Genomic DNA, 20,315 nt, shown 5'->3' on the forward strand with positions numbered 1-20,315 from the left:
ATGGGCTGTGTATGTAATGGTTGATGGATATAATATTGCTGATATTTAAGCAGGTAGATAATCTCATTTTTAGGGGAGATGCTGCCGAAATTTCGATAGAACTCAGATTATTTTTAATTAACAATATAATTAAGAAGATTATTTAAATAAATTCTATAATTTGATACATAATAAATAAAGTACTCTAATTATTTATATATTATCATTATTATTCATTTAAGTATTCCAATATTTATTTAATTATTTTCATTGTTATTGTTTATCATTATTATTATTTATTTTATTATTATTGTTTATTGTTAACACTATTTACTTAGTTGCAATTGATCTTGGATGTCTACTTGAGCATTGCATTACGATGTTTAATTGATTAATATGCTTGCATTTAATTGCAATACTTGATTAATTGTGTTGTGATATTGCTGTGCTTTGTTTGTGTGGAATTGGGATGAAGTGGGTCACCATGGGTTTGTGAGGACGGTCGATAAAGCATGGATCCTGATTATGATGAATTATGAAACTGGACCGTCGGCCGGGTAAATGGGAGATCGGCGCCCCCGTGTGCACCTACTGTTACCGTTACTGTTAACCACAGGTTGGCTTCTTTATTTGGGCGCACCGGATAATCTAGGTTTGATCGCAGCCCGCAGGGTGGCCTCCTGTTGTGAGCGCCTGATGATCTAGATTTGATGGAGACGACCGGGTTGCCTCCTGTTGGTATGGAAAGGAAAAGAGAGAATGGAAAAACAATGAGAGGGCTGGTCAAGTGAGGATTAGACCGGTCGGCCAGTATGGGGGATCGGCTCCCTGGTGCACACGTTATGAGAGGATGGGCCATGTGGGAGGACGGCTCATCGGGGGTTTCGGTGACGCCACAGACCAATTTCCACGTGATGTGATTATATGAAGATGTTAATAATTGTGAGTGCTGGTGATATGCCATTTGTGTGACTGGCTGTGTGAGCATATAACTAGTCGGATGACTAGATTGATATATTTATACATTTGTGTGAATGCGTGTGTTGTGCAATAAATATTACTCCTTAGAAAACTCACATCTCTTTTGTTTAAATCTTTCAGGAAGTAGCATTTTCTAAATTCCAGCTATAGCTCTGCTCTTTCGCTGTTTAAAAGAAATTCTCTAATTTTAGTTTTGATCTATTAAATAGATAAATGTCCGAAGGCTTGTCTGTATACATCTGTTAGTGAACTCCGCAGTTGTAGAATTTGTGTACAATTAGTCGTGTACTAACATAGACGATATAATTACGTGAGCCATATTAAAGATGTGATGTATTGTTAATTGGGCCCGAACTGTGAAATTTTGTAGAAGATAAATTTGGGCCGAGATGTAATAAAATCTTGAGATTTATTTTTCAGTAATATGGGCTGAATATTTGAAATTTATATTGAGATAGTAAGTTGTAGTGTTTTAGGCTTACTACGGGCTTCGGGGGCCTTAAGCTTACCCGGGCTCTAGTGCCGGTCCGGCCCATGGAGACGGGTCGTGACAAAGTTGGTATCAGAGCGTAGGTTAGGGTTCTAGGACACAACTGCGGAGTATAGGAAATTTCCTTATGTTGGGATCGGCCGTAACCAACATAAGGGAAGAAGCTTGGGAATTTCCTTCTTAGGGAGGGTGGACGCACTGAACCCTATGAAGGAAAAATCCATACCTGCTGTGTAAACTAATGGTCCATAGAAAGAAGTAATTGAGGACTTGAGTGAAAGTAGTGGACAATAGGATGAACCCATCGCAATACCTATAGGGGCTAGAGTTGATATCAACCCTTAGGCTAGGGAATAGAGCAATACTTGTTGGTAGTGGATTGGCCTGATCACCCAGTACACTACTTTTCATGTGAGCTCTATTCCTACAGTAAATAGGTTAGTGTGGAAAATAAATAGGTTTTTCATTTGTATGGTGGATTGTTGAACTTTGGGTGATTAGGAATCGGTATTTTAGTATTCAGCTCGGCTACTGAATTTCTTTAGCAATTATCCAAAATATAAAATTTCTGTCATTTTATTTACTTGTTATTTGAATTTAAAATCCCATCTTGATTTTGAATTTAAATTGTATTATGACACATAATTTCAAAATGACTATTTATATATAAAAAATTATTTTTGAGAGTTGTCTATTTATATCACGGGGCTAGTAGAATAAGATAATGGGATGGTAATGATAATGATAACAATGATAAATGTAAGTAGATAGTTCATAGTCAAGACAAACAAACGAACGTTGGAAAGGTCGAGTAGACAATTTTGGAATAGGAGTTAAGTTGCTACTAAATTTGGAGTATAGGACTGTTAATGTGTAAAGAGAGAAAGATAACATTAAGAATGAACTTGAATAGTTTAAGGGTATAAGGAATAATATATGACGAGTTGTAATATATATGAGGAGTAAGTGGTAGATAAAAATGAGAGGAATTTATGAATCCCTTACTAGATTGGTTGAAAATTCTGAAGTCAAACATGAAGTTAAAGATTGGTGAGACAGGTGAGTTGAATTTGAATTTGATATAAGTTAGCAATAGATAGATGCTAAGTTAATAGCTCCACATATGGTACCTAATACTTGGTTAAATGAGACTAATTAAAATGTTGGCATTATGGTTTGAAATTGTAATCTAGGAGAATATGGACAAAAGAGTAAAGAAGTTAATAGCATATTTAAATCAGACTCTAAGGAGTTAATGAGATTGATTCGATGTGATATTTGGATGGTAAAGCGCCATTAATTTGGGACTTGATATTGTTTATAATGGAGGTATAAATTGAAACTCCATATAGAAATGGATAAATTATTTAGCTAAAGAATTTGGTAAAGGAAGTTGGATTATTGTGGTCTATCTATGATATACCTGAATGGAAATGTAGCATTAGGTCAAGAATTAGGAAAATTTATTAAAAACCTTAGTATTGATAAATATTAGGTTTAAGGTGAATGTTTTGGGCATGTAATAAATGGTAGTTTAAAATTTTGGTGATTAGGTAAGTCATCAGCAATGATGATTAGTAGTATGAAAGAAACCAAGAGGACAAAATAATTAATAAGAGTATCTAATATCCTTAGGATGAACTAATAGCAATATTGGTGGAATGAAAGTTATTAAAAATATAAGAGCTAGGAGAGATGAAAGGTGTTATTATGAAAGACCATTTGATGATAAGTTTCAGGGTAACTTGATAGATTAAGTATTAAAGAGAAATTGATGGTTAAACAGGAAAGATATTAAAAATCCTTGTAGAGGCATGATAACTGGGGGAATAGTTGCACCAGTCTATAGTAACAATATTATAGGGAAAATAGGACTTATATGGGTATGAACCAAGAGAGTGAGCTCAAGTCGCCCTGTGATACTAATAGACCATGAAAGTTACAAGACGATTTTTCTTAAAGTTTTGAATTAAAGAAATAGATTTCGAACTTTGAGTAAGCAAAAGATGTAGTAATAACATATGTAAACTAAATGAGTTAATCCTTATTATAAGTCAATCAAATTTCAATTATTTTTAGTTTTCGTAAGCTATGTATTTAATCCTTACCAATATATTTTGCTTCATAGAATATGTGTTTTGGTTAGATTGATGGAAAAGCCTTTTGACATTACCATTGTGTATTTTCAACTTTAGTGGAACATGGTTTTCATGGACAAATATGTAATAAAATTTAAATTTTCAAATAAAATTAAATAATCTTGAGAAAAATATGTATTATTATTATTATTATTATTATTATTATTATTATGCATGTTACTGCTAAACTCGGTTTTATTGAACGACTTTCTAAAGATTTCAGTAGCTGACTGATGATAGAAATTGGAGGTTATAGTAATAGACTTAATTTTCCTGTGAGTTTTAATCAAGTGACAATAGATGTAATAGATGGTTGAACGAATACATTTTGAGTGTGATGGAACCTTGTTTGCTAGTTTAAGGGGTTTGAGTTATAATGAAACCTTTTATTCATTCATTCTTGGATGTCAATCAAATGATAATTTGTTTGTTAAATATTCTTACATGCTTTCTTTTCTAGTTGCATTCCTATCTCTTGCTCATTTCTAAAATTCGAGGACGAATTTTTATAAGGGGGGAGATTGAAACGACCCGAAAATTTAATTTCGTAGAATTTTCATTTAAAAACTAAAATTTTTTATTTCAACCAATGAAATTATACCAGCTAGTATTTTATTATTGCTAAACTGGACCCGTAAACCAATTCGATTTTTCGAATACCAAGCGAAAAACTCGAAAATCTGCAAATCGAGCCAAAAATTGAATCAGACCAAACCGGTTCGAATCGAACCGGAATGGTCTAGAAGCCCAAGATTTTTTCTTTCTTTTCTTTTTTCTTTCTTTTTTTCTTTTTCTTTTCCTTCTTTTTCCTTGCGCCAGCAACAGCGCGCGACCTTCCCCCCTCCTTCTCTTCCCGTTTCCGGCCACCAGAGCCGATCAAGCTCATCTCCTCGCCGACGCGTCACCACTGCAGCTGCTCAGGCCTCCCTTCCCTGCTCTCCTTCGTTCCTGGTGAGCGCAGCAGCCGCAGGAGGGCCGCGATCTCGCTCGACCGTGAATCGCGTCTCCAGCTCAAGTTTCCGGCGATCCCAAGCCACGAGCCAGGTGCGGTCGACCTCCTGTCCTCCCCTATCTCTATTTTATAGCTTCAATCTTGAGTGATTTCGCCTGGATCGGAAAAATCCAAAGAGGAGCGGCTGGCCGAAGGTTTAGAGGCGATTTCCAACCAAATGGGGCACAATCAGTTCAAATTGGTCATATAATCGAGGTCCTGGCATAATTTCGAGCATTTTGGTGTGTCAATCGCAAATTTCTGGGCAAGATCGACTTTCCGGCCACCGTGCACGGCTGCCGGCGGTGGCAGTCCGGTGACCGGCCGGCGACTCTCCGGCGAGACCCTGAAAGGCAGAATTCTCTTCTCTTCGTGCTGATCGTGGAATCCTCGCCCAAATTTCAATTGGTACGCTCTAAGGCTCCGTTCCTAATTCTTGGTATAAATTCCAAATTTATAATATTATGCTGTGAATTAGTTGAAGAATTTTTAGGAGAATGTGAACCTAGGATATAATTATTAGAGTTGTGATTATATTAGATTATGAGTGTGTAATTAAAATCACTATCTGCCTTAGTTAAATACAATTAATTTTGAAACTTTAGAATTTAAGTCCTTTAAGATAATAGTTGGTAATCAAATGTGAAACATAAATTGGAAATAGTTTATTAGATATTTAGATAGCAATTAGCCTAAAACTAGTTGATTATGCATAAGAAAAGTAAAATGAGTGCTTAGTCGGTTAAGAGCGATTAGGTGTGTAATTCTACTAAGCTTATGATTTAATAAATATTCTTATATGGTTTGTGAATATGTATTAGTTGTTATTAGAAGCCGAAAGACGTGTATTATATCTAGATGATTTATAAGATTGATTAGTTAATGTGTAAAATATAATTTTGGTATCGAAAAACTCCGAATTTAGTTGATGATTATTCAATACATAAGCTATAGTTTTATATGATTGTTAAGGATTTATATTAAATTGTTTAACTAGTAACGAGTGGAGGTTAAGCAAATAGCTATTTTTCACTTATTTGTTTATTTACTTACTTAATGTTATATAATAAGTTGAAGTTTGACATTGACGATTAAATATTGATGTGATTATTTTGGACGGAGGAAGGGAAATTAATTTGTTTGATTGCCCGAAGGATGGGCTGTGTATGTAATGGTTGATGGATATAATATTGCTGATATTTAAGCAGGTAGATAATCTCATTTTTAGGGGAGATGCTGCCGAAATTTCGATAGAACTCAGATTATTTTTAATTAACAATATAATTAAGAAGATTATTTAAATAAATTCTATAATTTGATACATAATAAATAAAGTACTCTAATTATTTATATATTATCATTATTATTCATTTAAGTATTCCAATATTTATTTAATTATTTTCATTGTTATTGTTTATCATTATTATTATTTATTTTATTATTATTGTTTATTGTTAACACTATTTACTTAGTTGCAATTGATCTTGGATGTCTACTTGAGCATTGCATTACGATGTTTAATTGATTAATATGCTTGCATTTAATTGCAATACTTGATTAATTGTGTTGTGATATTGCTGTGCTTTGTTTGTGTGGAATTGGGATGAAGTGGGTCACCATGGGTTTGTGAGGACGGTCGATAAAGCATGGATCCTGATTATGATGAATTATGAAACTGGACCGTCGGCCGGGTAAATGGGAGATCGGCGCCCCCGTGTGCACCTACTGTTACCGTTACTGTTAACCACAGGTTGGCTTCTTTATTTGGGCGCACCGGATAATCTAGGTTTGATCGCAGCCCGCAGGGTGGCCTCCTGTTGTGAGCGCCTGATGATCTAGATTTGATGGAGACGACCGGGTTGCCTCCTGTTGGTATGGAAAGGAAAAGAGAGAATGGAAAAACAATGAGAGGGCTGGTCAAGTGAGGATTAGACCGGTCGGCCAGTATGGGGGATCGGCTCCCTGGTGCACACGTTATGAGAGGATGGGCCATGTGGGAGGACGGCTCATCGGGGGTTTCGGTGACGCCACAGACCAATTTCCACGTGATGTGATTATATGAAGATGTTAATAATTGTGAGTGCTGGTGATATGCCATTTGTGTGACTGGCTGTGTGAGCATATAACTAGTCGGATGACTAGATTGATATATTTATACATTTGTGTGAATGCGTGTGTTGTGCAATAAATATTACTCCTTAGAAAACTCACATCTCTTTTGTTTAAATCTTTCAGGAAGTAGCATTTTCTAAATTCCAGCTATAGCTCTGCTCTTTCGCTGTTTAAAAGAAATTCTCTAATTTTAGTTTTGATCTATTAAATAGATAAATGTCCGAAGGCTTGTCTGTATACATCTGTTAGTGAACTCCGCAGTTGTAGAATTTGTGTACAATTAGTCGTGTACTAACATAGACGATATAATTACGTGAGCCATATTAAAGATGTGATGTATTGTTAATTGGGCCCGAACTGTGAAATTTTGTAGAAGATAAATTTGGGCCGAGATGTAATAAAATCTTGAGATTTATTTTTCAGTAATATGGGCTGAATATTTGAAATTTATATTGAGATAGTAAGTTGTAGTGTTTTAGGCTTACTACGGGCTTCGGGGGCCTTAAGCTTACCCGGGCTCTAGTGCCGGTCCGGCCCATGGAGACGGGTCGTGACAAAGTTGTATCAGAGCGTAGGTTAGGGTTCTAGGACACAACTACGGAGTATAGGAAATTTCCTTATGTTGGGATCGGCCGTAACCAACATAAGGGAAGAAGCTTGGGAATTTCCTTCTTAGGGAGGGTGGACGCACTGAACCCTATGAAGGAAAAATCCATACCTGCTGTGTAAACTAATGGTCCATAGAAAGAAGTAATTGAGGACTTGAGTGAAAGTAGTGGACAATAGGATGAACCCATCGCAATACCTATAGGGGCTAGAGTTGATATCAACCCTTAGGCTAGGGAATAGAGCAATACTTGTTGGTAGTGGATTGGCCTGATCACCCAGTACACTACTTTTCATGTGAGCTCTATTCCTACAGTAAATAGGTTAGTGTGGAAAATAAATAGGTTTTTCATTTGTATGGTGGATTGTTGAACTTTGGGTGATTAGGAATCGGTATTTTAGTATTCAGCTCGGCTACTGAATTTCTTTAGCAATTATCCAAAAATATAAAATTTCTGTCATTTTATTTACTTGTTATTTGAATTTAAAATCCCATCTTGATTTTGAATTTAAATTGTATTATGACACATAATTTCAAAATGACTATTTATATATAAAAAATTATTTTTGAGAGTTGTCTATTTATATCACGGGGCTAGTAGAATAAGATAATGGGATGGTAATGATAATGATAACAATGATAAATGTAAGTAGATAGTTCATAGTCAAGACAAACAAACGAACGTTGGAAAGGTCGAGTAGACAATTTTGGAATAGGAGTTAAGTTGCTACTAAATTTGGAGTATAGGACTGTTAATGTGTAAAGAGAGAAAGATAACATTAAGAATGAACTTGAATAGTTTAAGGGTATAAGGAATAATATATGACGAGTTGTAATATATATGAGGAGTAAGTGGTAGATAAAAATGAGAGGAATTTATGAATCCCTTACTAGATTGGTTGAAAATTCTGAAGTCAAACATGAAGTTAAAGATTGGTGAGACAGGTGAGTTGAATTTGAATTTGATATAAGTTAGCAATATATAGATGCTAAGTTAATAGCTCCACATATGGTACCTAATACTTGGTTAAATGAGACTAATTAAAATGTTGGCATTATGGTTTGAAATTGTAATCTAGGAGAATATGGACAAAAGAGTAAAGAAGTTAATAGCATATTTAAATCAGACTCTAAGGAGTTAATGAGATTGATTCGATGTGATATTTGGATGGTAAAGCGCCATTAATTTGGGACTTGATATTGTTTATAATGGAGGTATAAATTGAAACTCCATATAGAAATGGATAAATTATTTAGCTAAAGAATTTGGTAAAGGAAGTTGGATTATTGTGGTCTATCTATGATATACCTGAATGGAAATGTAGCATTAGGTCAAGAATTAAGAAAATTTATTAAAAACCTTAGTATTGATAAATATTAGGTTTAAGGTGAATGTTTTGGGCATGTAATAAATGGTAGTTTAAAATTTTGGTGATTAGGTAAGTCATCAGCAATGATGATTAGTAGTATGAAAGAAACCAAGAGGACAAAATAATTAATAAGAGTATCTAATATCCTTAGGATGAACTAATAGCAATATTGGTGGAATGAAAGTTATTAAAAATATAAGAGCTAGGAGAGATGAAAGGTGTTATTATGAAAGACCATTTGATGATAAGTTTCAGGGTAACTTGATAGATTAAGTATTAAAGAGAAATTGATGGTTAAACAGGAAAGATATTAAAAATCCTTGTAGAGGCATGATAACTGGGGGAATAGTTGCACCAGTCTATAGTAACAATATTATAGGGAAAATAGGACTTATATGGGTATGAACCAAGAGAGTGAGCTCAAGTCGCCCTGTGATACTAATAGACCATGAAAGTTACAAGACGATTTTTCTTAAAGTTTTGAATTAAAGAAATAGATTTCGAACTTTGAGTAAGCAAAAGATGTAGTAATAACATATGTAAACTAAATGAGTTAATCCTTATTATAAGTCAATCAAATTTCAATTATTTTTAGTTTTCGTAAGCTATGTATTTAATCCTTACCAATATATTTTGCTTCATAGAATATGTGTTTTGGTTAGATTGATGGAAAAGCCTTTTGACATTACCATTGTGTATTTTCAACTTTAGTGGAACATGGTTTTCATGGACAAATATGTAATAAAATTTAAATTTTCAAATAAAATTAAATAATCTTGAGAAAAATATGTATTATTATTATTATTATTATTATTATTATTATTATTATGCATGTTACTGCTAAACTCGGTTTTATTGAACGACTTTCTAAAGATTTCAGTAGCTGACTGATGATAGAAATTGGAGGTTATAGTAATAGACTTAATTTTCCTGTGAGTTTTAATCAAGTGACAATAGATGTAATAGATGGTTGAACGAATACATTTTGAGTGTGATGGAACCTTGTTTGCTAGTTTAAGGGGTTTGAGTTATAATGAAACCTTTTATTCATTCATTCTTGGATGTCAATCAAATGATAATTTGTTTGTTAAATATTCTTACATGCTTTCTTTTCTAGTTGCATTCCTATCTCTTGCTCATTTCTAAAATTCGAGGACGAATTTTTATAAGGGGGGAGATTGAAACGACCCGAAAATTTAATTTCGTAGAATTTTCATTTAAAAACTAAAATTTTTTATTTCAACCAATGAAATTATACCAGCTAGTATTTTATTATTGCTAAACTGGACCCGTAAACCAATTCGATTTTTCGAATACCAAGCGAAAAACTCGAAAATCTGCAAATCGAGCCAAAAATTGAATCAGACCAAACCGGTTCGAATCGAACCGGAATGGTCTAGAAGCCCAAGATTTTTTCTTTCTTTTCTTTTTTCTTTCTTTTTTTCTTTTTCTTTTCCTTCTTTTTCCTTGCGCCAGCAACAGCGCGCGACCTTCCCCCCTCCTTCTCTTCCCGTTTCCGGCCACCAGAGCCGATCAAGCTCATCTCCTCGCCGACGCGTCACCACTGCAGCTGCTCAGGCCTCCCTTCCCTGCTCTCCTTCGTTCCTGGTGAGCGCAGCAGCCGCAGGAGGGCCGCGATCTCGCTCGACCGTGAATCGCGTCTCCAGCTCAAGTTTCCGGCGATCCCAAGCCACGAGCCAGGTGCGGTCGACCTCCTGTCCTCCCCTATCTCTATTTTATAGCTTCAATCTTGAGTGATTTCGCCTGGATCGGAAAAATCCAAAGAGGAGCGGCTGGCCGAAGGTTTAGAGGCGATTTCCAACCAAATGGGGCACAATCAGTTCAAATTGGTCATATAATCGAGGTCCTGGCATAATTTCGAGCATTTTGGTGTGTCAATCGCAAATTTCTGGGCAAGATCGACTTTCCGGCCACCGTGCACGGCTGCCGGCGGTGGCAGTCCGGTGACCGGCCGGCGACTCTCCGGCGAGACCCTGAAAGGCAGAATTCTCTTCTCTTCGTGCTGATCGTGGAATCCTCGCCCAAATTTCAATTGGTACGCTCTAAGGCTCCGTTCCTAATTCTTGGTATAAATTCCAAATTTATAATATTATGCTGTGAATTAGTTGAAGAATTTTTAGGAGAATGTGAACCTAGGATATAATTATTAGAGTTGTGATTATATTAGATTATGAGTGTGTAATTAAAATCACTATCTGCCTTAGTTAAATACAATTAATTTTGAAACTTTAGAATTTAAGTCCTTTAAGATAATAGTTGGTAATCAAATGTGAAACATAAATTGGAAATAGTTTATTAGATATTTAGATAGCAATTAGCCTAAAACTAGTTGATTATGCATAAGAAAAGTAAAATGAGTGCTTAGTCGGTTAAGAGCGATTAGGTGTGTAATTCTACTAAGCTTATGATTTAATAAATATTCTTATATGGTTTGTGAATATGTATTAGTTGTTATTAGAAGCCGAAAGACGTGTATTATATCTAGATGATTTATAAGATTGATTAGTTAATGTGTAAAATATAATTTTGGTATCGAAAAACTCCGAATTTAGTTGATGATTATTCAATACATAAGCTATAGTTTTATATGATTGTTAAGGATTTATATTAAATTGTTTAACTAGTAACGAGTGGAGGTTAAGCAAATAGCTATTTTTCACTTATTTGTTTATTTACTTACTTAATGTTATATAATAAGTTGAAGTTTGACATTGACGATTAAATATTGATGTGATTATTTTGGACGGAGGAAGGGAAATTAATTTGTTTGATTGCCCGAAGGATGGGCTGTGTATGTAATGGTTGATGGATATAATATTGCTGATATTTAAGCAGGTAGATAATCTCATTTTTAGGGGAGATGCTGCCGAAATTTCGATAGAACTCAGATTATTTTTAATTAACAATATAATTAAGAAGATTATTTAAATAAATTCTATAATTTGATACATAATAAATAAAGTACTCTAATTATTTATATATTATCATTATTATTCATTTAAGTATTCCAATATTTATTTAATTATTTTCATTGTTATTGTTTATCATTATTATTATTTATTTTATTATTATTGTTTATTGTTAACACTATTTACTTAGTTGCAATTGATCTTGGATGTCTACTTGAGCATTGCATTACGATGTTTAATTGATTAATATGCTTGCATTTAATTGCAATACTTGATTAATTGTGTTGTGATATTGCTGTGCTTTGTTTGTGTGGAATTGGGATGAAGTGGGTCACCATGGGTTTGTGAGGACGGTCGATAAAGCATGGATCCTGATTATGATGAATTATGAAACTGGACCGTCGGCCGGGTAAATGGGAGATCGGCGCCCCCGTGTGCACCTACTGTTACCGTTACTGTTAACCACAGGTTGGCTTCTTTATTTGGGCGCACCGGATAATCTAGGTTTGATCGCAGCCCGCAGGGTGGCCTCCTGTTGTGAGCGCCTGATGATCTAGATTTGATGGAGACGACCGGGTTGCCTCCTGTTGGTATGGAAAGGAAAAGAGAGAATGGAAAAACAATGAGAGGGCTGGTCAAGTGAGGATTAGACCGGTCGGCCAGTATGGGGGATCGGCTCCCTGGTGCACACGTTATGAGAGGATGGGCCATGTGGGAGGACGGCTCATCGGGGGTTTCGGTGACGCCACAGACCAATTTCCACGTGATGTGATTATATGAAGATGTTAATAATTGTGAGTGCTGGTGATATGCCATTTGTGTGACTGGCTGTGTGAGCATATAACTAGTCGGATGACTAGATTGATATATTTATACATTTGTGTGAATGCGTGTGTTGTGCAATAAATATTACTCCTTAGAAAACTCACATCTCTTTTGTTTAAATCTTTCAGGAAGTAGCATTTTCTAAATTCCAGCTATAGCTCTGCTCTTTCGCTGTTTAAAAGAAATTCTCTAATTTTAGTTTTGATCTATTAAATAGATAAATGTCCGAAGGCTTGTCTGTATACATCTGTTAGTGAACTCCGCAGTTGTAGAATTTGTGTACAATTAGTCGTGTACTAACATAGACGATATAATTACGTGAGCCATATTAAAGATGTGATGTATTGTTAATTGGGCCCGAACTGTGAAATTTTGTAGAAGATAAATTTGGGCCGAGATGTAATAAAATCTTGAGATTTATTTTTCAGTAATATGGGCTGAATATTTGAAATTTATATTGAGATAGTAAGTTGTAGTGTTTTAGGCTTACTACGGGCTTCGGGGGCTTTAAGCTTACCCGGGCTCTAGTGCCGGTCCGGCCCATGGAGACGGGTCGTGACAATAACAAAAATAAATTATAAAACAAGTTTAGAAACCTTTTTATTTTTTAAGTTTTAAATATATAATATCGATTTATTTATATAATAATAATAATAGTAATATCAAGTTTTTATCCATTTTTAAAATTTTTTTAGAAAATAAATGTTATCACTATAAACATATTTTTATGTGATAATAAAATTGATTACCTATTAAAACATAATATAAAACTCAAAAAATAGAAACATTTAATTAAGTTATTTCAATATTGTAATTTTAATTGCAAAAAGTCATTTTATAAATGTTTTAATTTTTGATTTTATATAATTAGTTAATTATATATACGGGAATAAAGATAATTTAATGTAAGAAGGAATTGTGCTGGCCAGTCCAAACGGTAAGGCTATTGGCAGGGCCGAGACCAGAGCCCACGTAGGAAATCTGCACATTTACAAAGAGACCAAGTTTTCTTTTTTAATATTGGGATAGAGGATTCAGAACTAGATCTATTGTCAGATCATACATATACTTACTATAAGACTATACTTTAGTATTCATTTACAAGAGACCAATTAGGCATAGGGATCATATTTTATAAATATTATACAAATTATATATATTGTACCAATTGTAAATACTATGATATTCTGAAATATTTATTGGAGTACACTCCAACAATAATAAACTATTTGAGTAACATTAAAGGTTCCATCCATGAAAAACACCCATAAGAGAGACCGTCGTAAACTTTAAAGTAAGATTATTAAAAATAAAATAAAATAATGGAGAAAATATTAGGAACACGTATACAAGTAGGTGAAAGCTCAAATGATACTTGTTGCAAGTAAAAATGCTTATTCTAATTAAGCTTTGTGTGTATATATAGCATAGCTCAGATATTCCTGATAACTATATGTAACAGAAAACAAGAACATCAAATTTTATGTAAGATAATTTGTGCCCCAAATTGAGGTTGAAGAGTAACAAGAACATTTGGAGCATGTTTGTAAGAAGGTGAAAGTTCAAATGAGAATCGTTGCAAAATGAGAGCTAGTGCTAATTTGGCTTCAAGCATAGCAAAGTTTTGTCCAATGCACACTCTTGGTCCCCAACCAAAAGTAAAGAATGGCCTGGAATTTCCATGAGAAAATCTTTCAGGATTGAACTCAGTTGCGTCCTGTCCCCATAGTTCAGGATCCCTATGTATAAGGTACAATGGGATCTCAAAGCCGACTCCTGCTGGAAAACAGTATTCTGCCAATTTAGTCTCTTCATATACGGATCGGAAAAGGGACGTTGCTGGATATAATCTTAATACCTCAAGAAGGATCGCATTCACCTAAAAGATTTTGATAAAAATATAATGTTATCAAGAAATTAAAAAAGAAAGATACATACTTTAAAATTAACAAACTTACATTTTTCAAGCGGTTTAACTCATCGAAAGTTGGTTTATTTTTTCCCAGAAGTTGCACAATCTCCTTCCTAGCCTTTTCTTGCCAATTCAAATGCATGCTCAATACAATCATAGTCCAAGTTAACAAATTTGCAGTAGTCTCATGACCAGCAAAGTAGAATAGCTTGCATTCTTCTATCACATCTTCTTTTGACATCCCAATATTTTTGTTTTCTTGAACCTCATCCAAGTTGGACTTGAGTAGCAGATTCAATAAATCATCTTGCCCTGCATTTCCTGATAGTATAGCCTTCTCTCTGTTTTCCACGAGGCCTAGGAGTAAAGCTCGAACTTGTTGATGAATTTGCATCATTCTTTTGTTTAATTTTGAAGGCAGGAACCTATGGATTCAACTAAAATCTCATTTCATGAATACACTAATTAGCACTTCAAAACTTTTTTTTTCAGTTTTAGATAGGTTGAAACTCGCAATCTCGCAGTTTTAGAGACAACTCAAATATCATTAAGTCAAAGACCATTAATGTCTAGATGAAGCTTAAATTACATAAGTCTTTGAATTTAATGTTTATGTTTAAGACATAAGATCATGAAAAAAGGGTTATGAATTAAAAACTATAAAAAGGCAAAAGAAATGGAATCAAAGTCAAATAATTACTGCTTTGCATACCTTGACCATAAAGAATTTAAACTGTAAAGTGACTGTAAATAGAGTCCTGCTTGTTTCCTTTGGAGAGAAAATATAAATTTCCCTTCTTCAATATTACTACCAAAAGCTGCTCTTGATATAATGTCTCCTGTTAGGTTTTGGAGCTCAGGCATAACATCCAATTCATAAAATTCTTTTGAGCCTACTAAATTATCCCATTTCTCAATCATTTCTTCACAAGATGCCATAAAAGATGGCAACATCCCCTGCAGAAATGAATCTTAATCTGTCATTTTTTTTATGTCCATAGAAAAATTTCTACTGTAACTAATAAGAAAACACATTAACAAAGTAACCTTTAACTTTTCTGTGTGAAATGCAGGGTTGATTATCTTCCTGTGCAGTGCCCATTTATCTCCATCAATATTTGCAAGACCTCTCAGGAAAAATTTAAAGTTTGAAGTTACTTCTAGCTTTCGAAATTCCGATTTTCTTGTCATAATCTCTTTTGCTAGCTTTGGATCCATTATTGTTACACGAGGAGTCATTCCATACCAAATTGCAAATGGCTTCTCTGCAAGAAAATACAAAAATTCATTTCTTTTATTAATCAAGCTTCCACCTGCAGGATTAAAACTTCCAAACACTAGCTAAAATGGATTATTCAGTAGCAGAAAAGGAACTTTGTTAATAAACTATTAGTTTGAAAAAACTTACTGTAAGTCATGTAGAGTTGGTGAAGCAATGGATTGAGAAGATGACCAATATCATGGGTTAGTTCCATAGGCTTAGACTTGGCTTCTGTGGCTAACTTGATCATCTCTTTAACGTTTCCATAAAGTAACTTGTATGGAAGAACATGGATGCCTTGTCTTCTCAACTTCTTCTCTATCATTTTCGGTGTCCACCATATTTTATGTAATAGTTTCACACTCCAAACTATAACCGGAACACACAACAGTAACCCCAAAACCAAGAATGCCATAGTTCTGTTGTCTGAGCGGAGTTCTTGGTTTAGTATGTGACTTGTTCTTGGTTTTATATTTTGATTCTGAGGCAGACCTAGTGGGTTTATACAGGCAAAACATGTGAAGATGTTATTACGTCGGAGTTAGACTAATTGTTAAATAAAACATGAATGAACCTGGAATCTAGGCAAACTTTACGGTCATCAATTTGAAACCTGGAATCCCAACTAACATCAAGTAAGCTCGTTTTCCCAACTAACATCGAGTAAGCCCACTTGTGGTCTCATCCTTACAGGATTGAAATCGCTTACCAACTTATAAGACAATAGGCTCATAGGTATAAATTAATTTTAGCTGTTCTTCAAGTTTTAAAATTTTCCTCTTTCTGGTTTGAATAAAAAAAAAAAAAAAAAATCATGTGAAGAGAATCCTCCACCAAACATGAGCAATCCATGCAATGCTTATGAGTAGTGAACCCTCTACGAGCATGGACTGCGTGAAGCTTCTACGAGCACGGACTGCATTGCACATAATACTCTCATATATTGCCTGCTAACCAAAGAAATAAACAGATCTACATCCCACCCTCTACGAGGTATTGCCTTTTCCTCATGAAATCATATGTTTCTGTTTGAATTTCTTTCTTTTCTCTTTCTATCTATTCAACAAAGTTGCTGCTTCTATTTTCAGCCACAGGCAATCTATGTCGGGGAAGAATGCATTTTGGTGAGGGTACTAATTATTTATTAGGAAATACGTTTTCAATTCTTCTACTACACATGCATTGTAAGTATTCTTCCTTACATATTCTGAACCGTACACGGTTTTTTCGGCGGTGTTGATCACCAATGGGATGGTGAGCTCTTTGCCACAGCTGGTGCTCAAGTGATATTTGGGAATCACAATAGTTTTAAATCTAAACTAGGTTATTGTTCCATTAAGTGCAAAGTTATATCAATTATGTTTACAGTGCAACTTCTGTTATATCTGTTCGATTTAATCCTGGGAACCAAACCTTTTGGCAACGACTGAAAGGTGTTCCTGGATAAATGACATAGAGTTCAATTATCATGTGCTTAATCATTCAATGTACAACTCAAGTTGATAGTTCAAATCCTTTCCCACGTTGAGACAATGAAACATGAACATTGTAACAATTCCTCACACATGCGATAACGAAAATGTTGTGTCAGTTGATCTAGAATATTGGTAGAGTTGAAGTCATTTTGTGAACAGATTTTTCAAGTTGAAGCATGCATTAGCATGAACAACAAACTCAATCCGATGCAAAAGAAAAGTAAAAATTAGAAGTGTGAGGATACTCGTGGGAATAACAAAAGTGAAATTACAATAATAGAGAAGATATTACAACAAGTCTGTAAGTAGGTGAAAGCTCAAATGATATATACTTGTTGCATGTTCTAATTAAGCTTTATGTATGTGTGTATATATAGCCTAGATCAGATATTCCTGACAACTATATGTAATAGAAAATGAGTTCATCAAATTTTCTGTAAGATAATTTGTGCCCCAAATTGAGGTTGGAGAGTAAGAGAAACATTGGGAGCATGTTTGTAAGAAGGTGAAAGTTCAAATGAGAAGCGTTGCAAGATAAGAGCTAGTGCTAATTTGGCTTCAAGCATAGCAAAGTTTTGTCCAATGCACACTCTCGGTCCCCAACCAAAAGTAAAAAATGGCCTGGAATTTCCATCAGAAAATCTTTCAGGATTGAACTCAGTCGCGTCCTGTCCCCATAGTTCAGGATCCCTATGTGCAAGGTACAATGGGATATCAAAGTCAACTCCCGCTGGAAAACAGTATCCTGCCAATTTAGTCTCTTCATATATCGATCGGACAAGGGACGTTGGTGGATATAATCTTAATACCTCAAGAAGGATTGCGTTCACCTAAAAGAATTTGATAAAAATACAATGTTATCAAGGAATTAAAAAAGAAAGATACATTGTTTAAAATTAAGAAACTTACATTTTTCAAGCGGTTTAACTCATCGAAAGTTGGTTTATTTTTTCCTAGAAGTTGCAGAACCTCCTTTCTAGCCTTTTCTTGCCAATTCAAATGCATACTCAGTACAATCATAGTCCAAGTTAGCAAATTTGCGGTAGTTTCATGTCCAGCAAAGTAGAATAGCTTGCATTCTTCTATCACATCTTCTTTTGACATCCCAATATTTTTGTTTTCCTGAACCTCATCCAAATTAGACTTGAGTAGCAGATTCAATAAATCATCTTGCCCTGCATTTCCAGATAGTATAGCCTTCTCTCTGCTTTCCACTAGGCCTAGGAGTAAAGCTCGAACTTCTCGATGAATTTGCATCATTCTTTTGTTTAATTTTGAAGGCAAGAACCTGTAGATTCAATTAAAATCTCATTTGATCGACATACTAATTATAACTTCAAAACTGTTATTTTCTTTAGTTACAGATGGATTGAAACTCGCAATCTTGCAGTTCTAGAGACAACTCAAATATCATTAAATCAAAGGTTATTTCTTTGAATTTAATGTCAATGTTCAAGACAATATCAAGAAAAATGGGTTATGAATTAAAAACTATAAAAAGAAGAATGAGTTTCTAATTAGGCAAAAGAAAGAAATATCATATGGAACCGAAGTCAAATAATTACTGCACCGCATGAGTTTCTAATTAGTCAAAAGAAAGAAATATCATATGGAACCGAAGTCAAATAATTACTGCACCGCATACCTTGAACATAAAGAATTAAAACTGAAAAGTGACAGTAAAAAGAGTTCTCCTTGTTTCCTCTGGAGAGCAAATATCAATTTCCCTTCTTCAAGATTACTACCAAAAGCTGCTCTTGATATAATGTCTCCTGTTAGGTTTTGAAACTCAGTTTGAACATCCAATTCATAAAAACCTGTTGAGCCTACTGAATTATCCCATTTCTCAATCATTTCTTCACAAGATGCCATAAAAGACGGCAACATCCCCTGCAGAGATGAATCTTAATCTGTCATTTTTTATGTCGATAGAAAAAGTTCTACTGTAACTAATAAGAAAACACATTAACAATAGTAACCTTTAGCTTTTCTGTGTGAAATGCAGGGTTGATTATCTTCCTGTGCTGTGCCCATTCATCTCCATCAATATTTGCAAGACCTCTCAAGAAAAATTTGAAGGTTGGACTTATTTCTGGCTTTCGAAATTCCGACTTTCTTGTCAAAATCTCTTTTGCTAGCTTCGGATCCATAATTGTTATACGAGGAGTCATTCCATACCAAATTGCAAATGGCTTCTCTGCAAGCAAATACAAAAATCCATTTTTTTCATTAATCAGGCTTCCATCTGCAGGATTTACACTTGCAAACACTAGCTAAAATGAATTATTCAGTAACTGAAAATGAACTTGGTTGAAAAAACTTACTGTAAGTGATGTAGAGATGGTGAAGCAATGGGTTGAGACGATGACCAATATCATGGCTGAGTTCCATAGGCTTAGACTTAGCTTCTGTGGCTAACTTGATCATCTCTTTAACGTTTCCATAAAGTAACTTGTATGGAAGAACATGGATGCCTTGTCTTCTCAACTTCTTCTCTATCATTTTCGGTGTCCACCATATTTTATGTAATAGTTTCAGACTCCAAACTATAGCCGGAACACACAACAGTAAACCCAAAACCAAGAATGCCATAGTTCTATTGTCTGGATAATTAGTTTAGCATGTGACTTGTTCTTGGTTTTAAATTCTGATGCAGATCTAATGGGTTTATATAGGCAAAACATGTGAAGATGTTACATCGGAGTTGGACTAATAGTCAAACAGAACACGTCGAAGTTTAAAAAGTTGCAATGTATAAAACGTTGGCAGCAATCAAAGTGGTCTTACCTTTATACAAATTGAGACGGCTTACTGCCCCCAATTAATAGAATAATCGTAAGCATTAAGTTAACAATGTTTGTAAAATACCGTATGACATCTTAATCAATAGTTCATCTTCATTTTTTATTACAAATAGCCTGGAGGAAAATCTGAATTGCAGACTATTATTATACATTAAAACGGCATTTTCAGGCCGAACACTGTCTTGTTTTTATCAGACGATAGGCTCATAGGTATAAATTAATTTTAGCTGTTCTTCAAGTTTTAAAATTTTCCTCTTTCTTGTTTCAATAAAAAAATAAATTTTGTCGTTGACAAAGTCCACATAAGATAAGAATCCAATGTAAATGCAATCAGGCTCTGGTTTTGTTTGTTTTTCATGTGGTTAAACAGATAAGTGCTACTTTAAAAATATTTAAATATTCACGGAAAATGAAATGAATGGTTGTCACTTAATGCAAAT

At 34.5% G+C, this 20,315-nt stretch overlaps 2 protein-coding genes and 1 long non-coding RNA gene across 5 annotated transcripts; 1 reads left to right on the forward strand and 2 right to left on the reverse strand.

The window, feature by feature from the left end:
• Positions 1-13,776: 13,776 nt before the first annotated feature.
• LOC149497948 (cytochrome P450 CYP72A616-like) lies at positions 13,777-16,074 on the reverse strand. Of its 3 annotated transcripts, XM_089719343.1 has the most exons (6): positions 15,744-16,074; positions 15,383-15,600; positions 15,048-15,292; positions 14,382-14,760; positions 14,282-14,302; positions 13,777-14,202 (listed from the first exon to the last, which is right to left on the reverse strand). In XM_089719343.1, exons 1-6 carry the CDS (start codon positions 16,009-16,011, stop codon positions 14,020-14,022), a joined length of 1,314 nt encoding a protein of 437 aa, XP_089575469.1. In that variant the 5' UTR covers positions 16,012-16,074; the 3' UTR covers positions 13,777-14,019. The 3 variants fall into 3 exon arrangements, with proteins under 3 accessions (XP_089575469.1, XP_089575471.1, XP_089575468.1); XM_089719345.1 differs by lacking the exon at positions 14,282-14,302; XM_089719342.1 differs by having other exon boundaries at positions 13,777-14,302; positions 15,744-16,073.
• Positions 16,075-16,237: 163 nt separating this feature from the next.
• On the forward strand, positions 16,238-17,108 carry LOC149497949 (uncharacterized). The gene is made up of 2 exons (XR_016320104.1): positions 16,238-16,589; positions 16,685-17,108. It is a non-coding gene; the product is annotated as an uncharacterized LOC149497949 (long non-coding RNA).
• A 211-nt stretch (positions 17,109-17,319) lies between these two features.
• On the reverse strand, positions 17,320-20,059 carry LOC149497950 (cytochrome P450 CYP72A616-like). The gene is made up of 5 exons (XM_089719346.1): positions 19,396-20,059; positions 19,051-19,268; positions 18,717-18,961; positions 17,981-18,359; positions 17,320-17,901 (listed from the first exon to the last, which is right to left on the reverse strand). The coding sequence occupies exons 1-5, from the start codon at positions 19,661-19,663 to the stop codon at positions 17,497-17,499; spliced, it is 1,515 nt and encodes a 504-aa protein (XP_089575472.1). The 5' UTR covers positions 19,664-20,059; the 3' UTR covers positions 17,320-17,496.
• Positions 20,060-20,315: the final 256 nt, after the last annotated feature.

The sequence above is a fragment of the Jatropha curcas genome, chromosome 3, assembly GCF_041381405.1.
Source record: "Jatropha curcas cultivar XTBG-Jc1 chromosome 3, XTBG_Jcur_1.0, whole genome shotgun sequence".
NCBI classification, from domain to species: Eukaryota; Viridiplantae; Streptophyta; class Magnoliopsida; order Malpighiales; family Euphorbiaceae; genus Jatropha; species Jatropha curcas.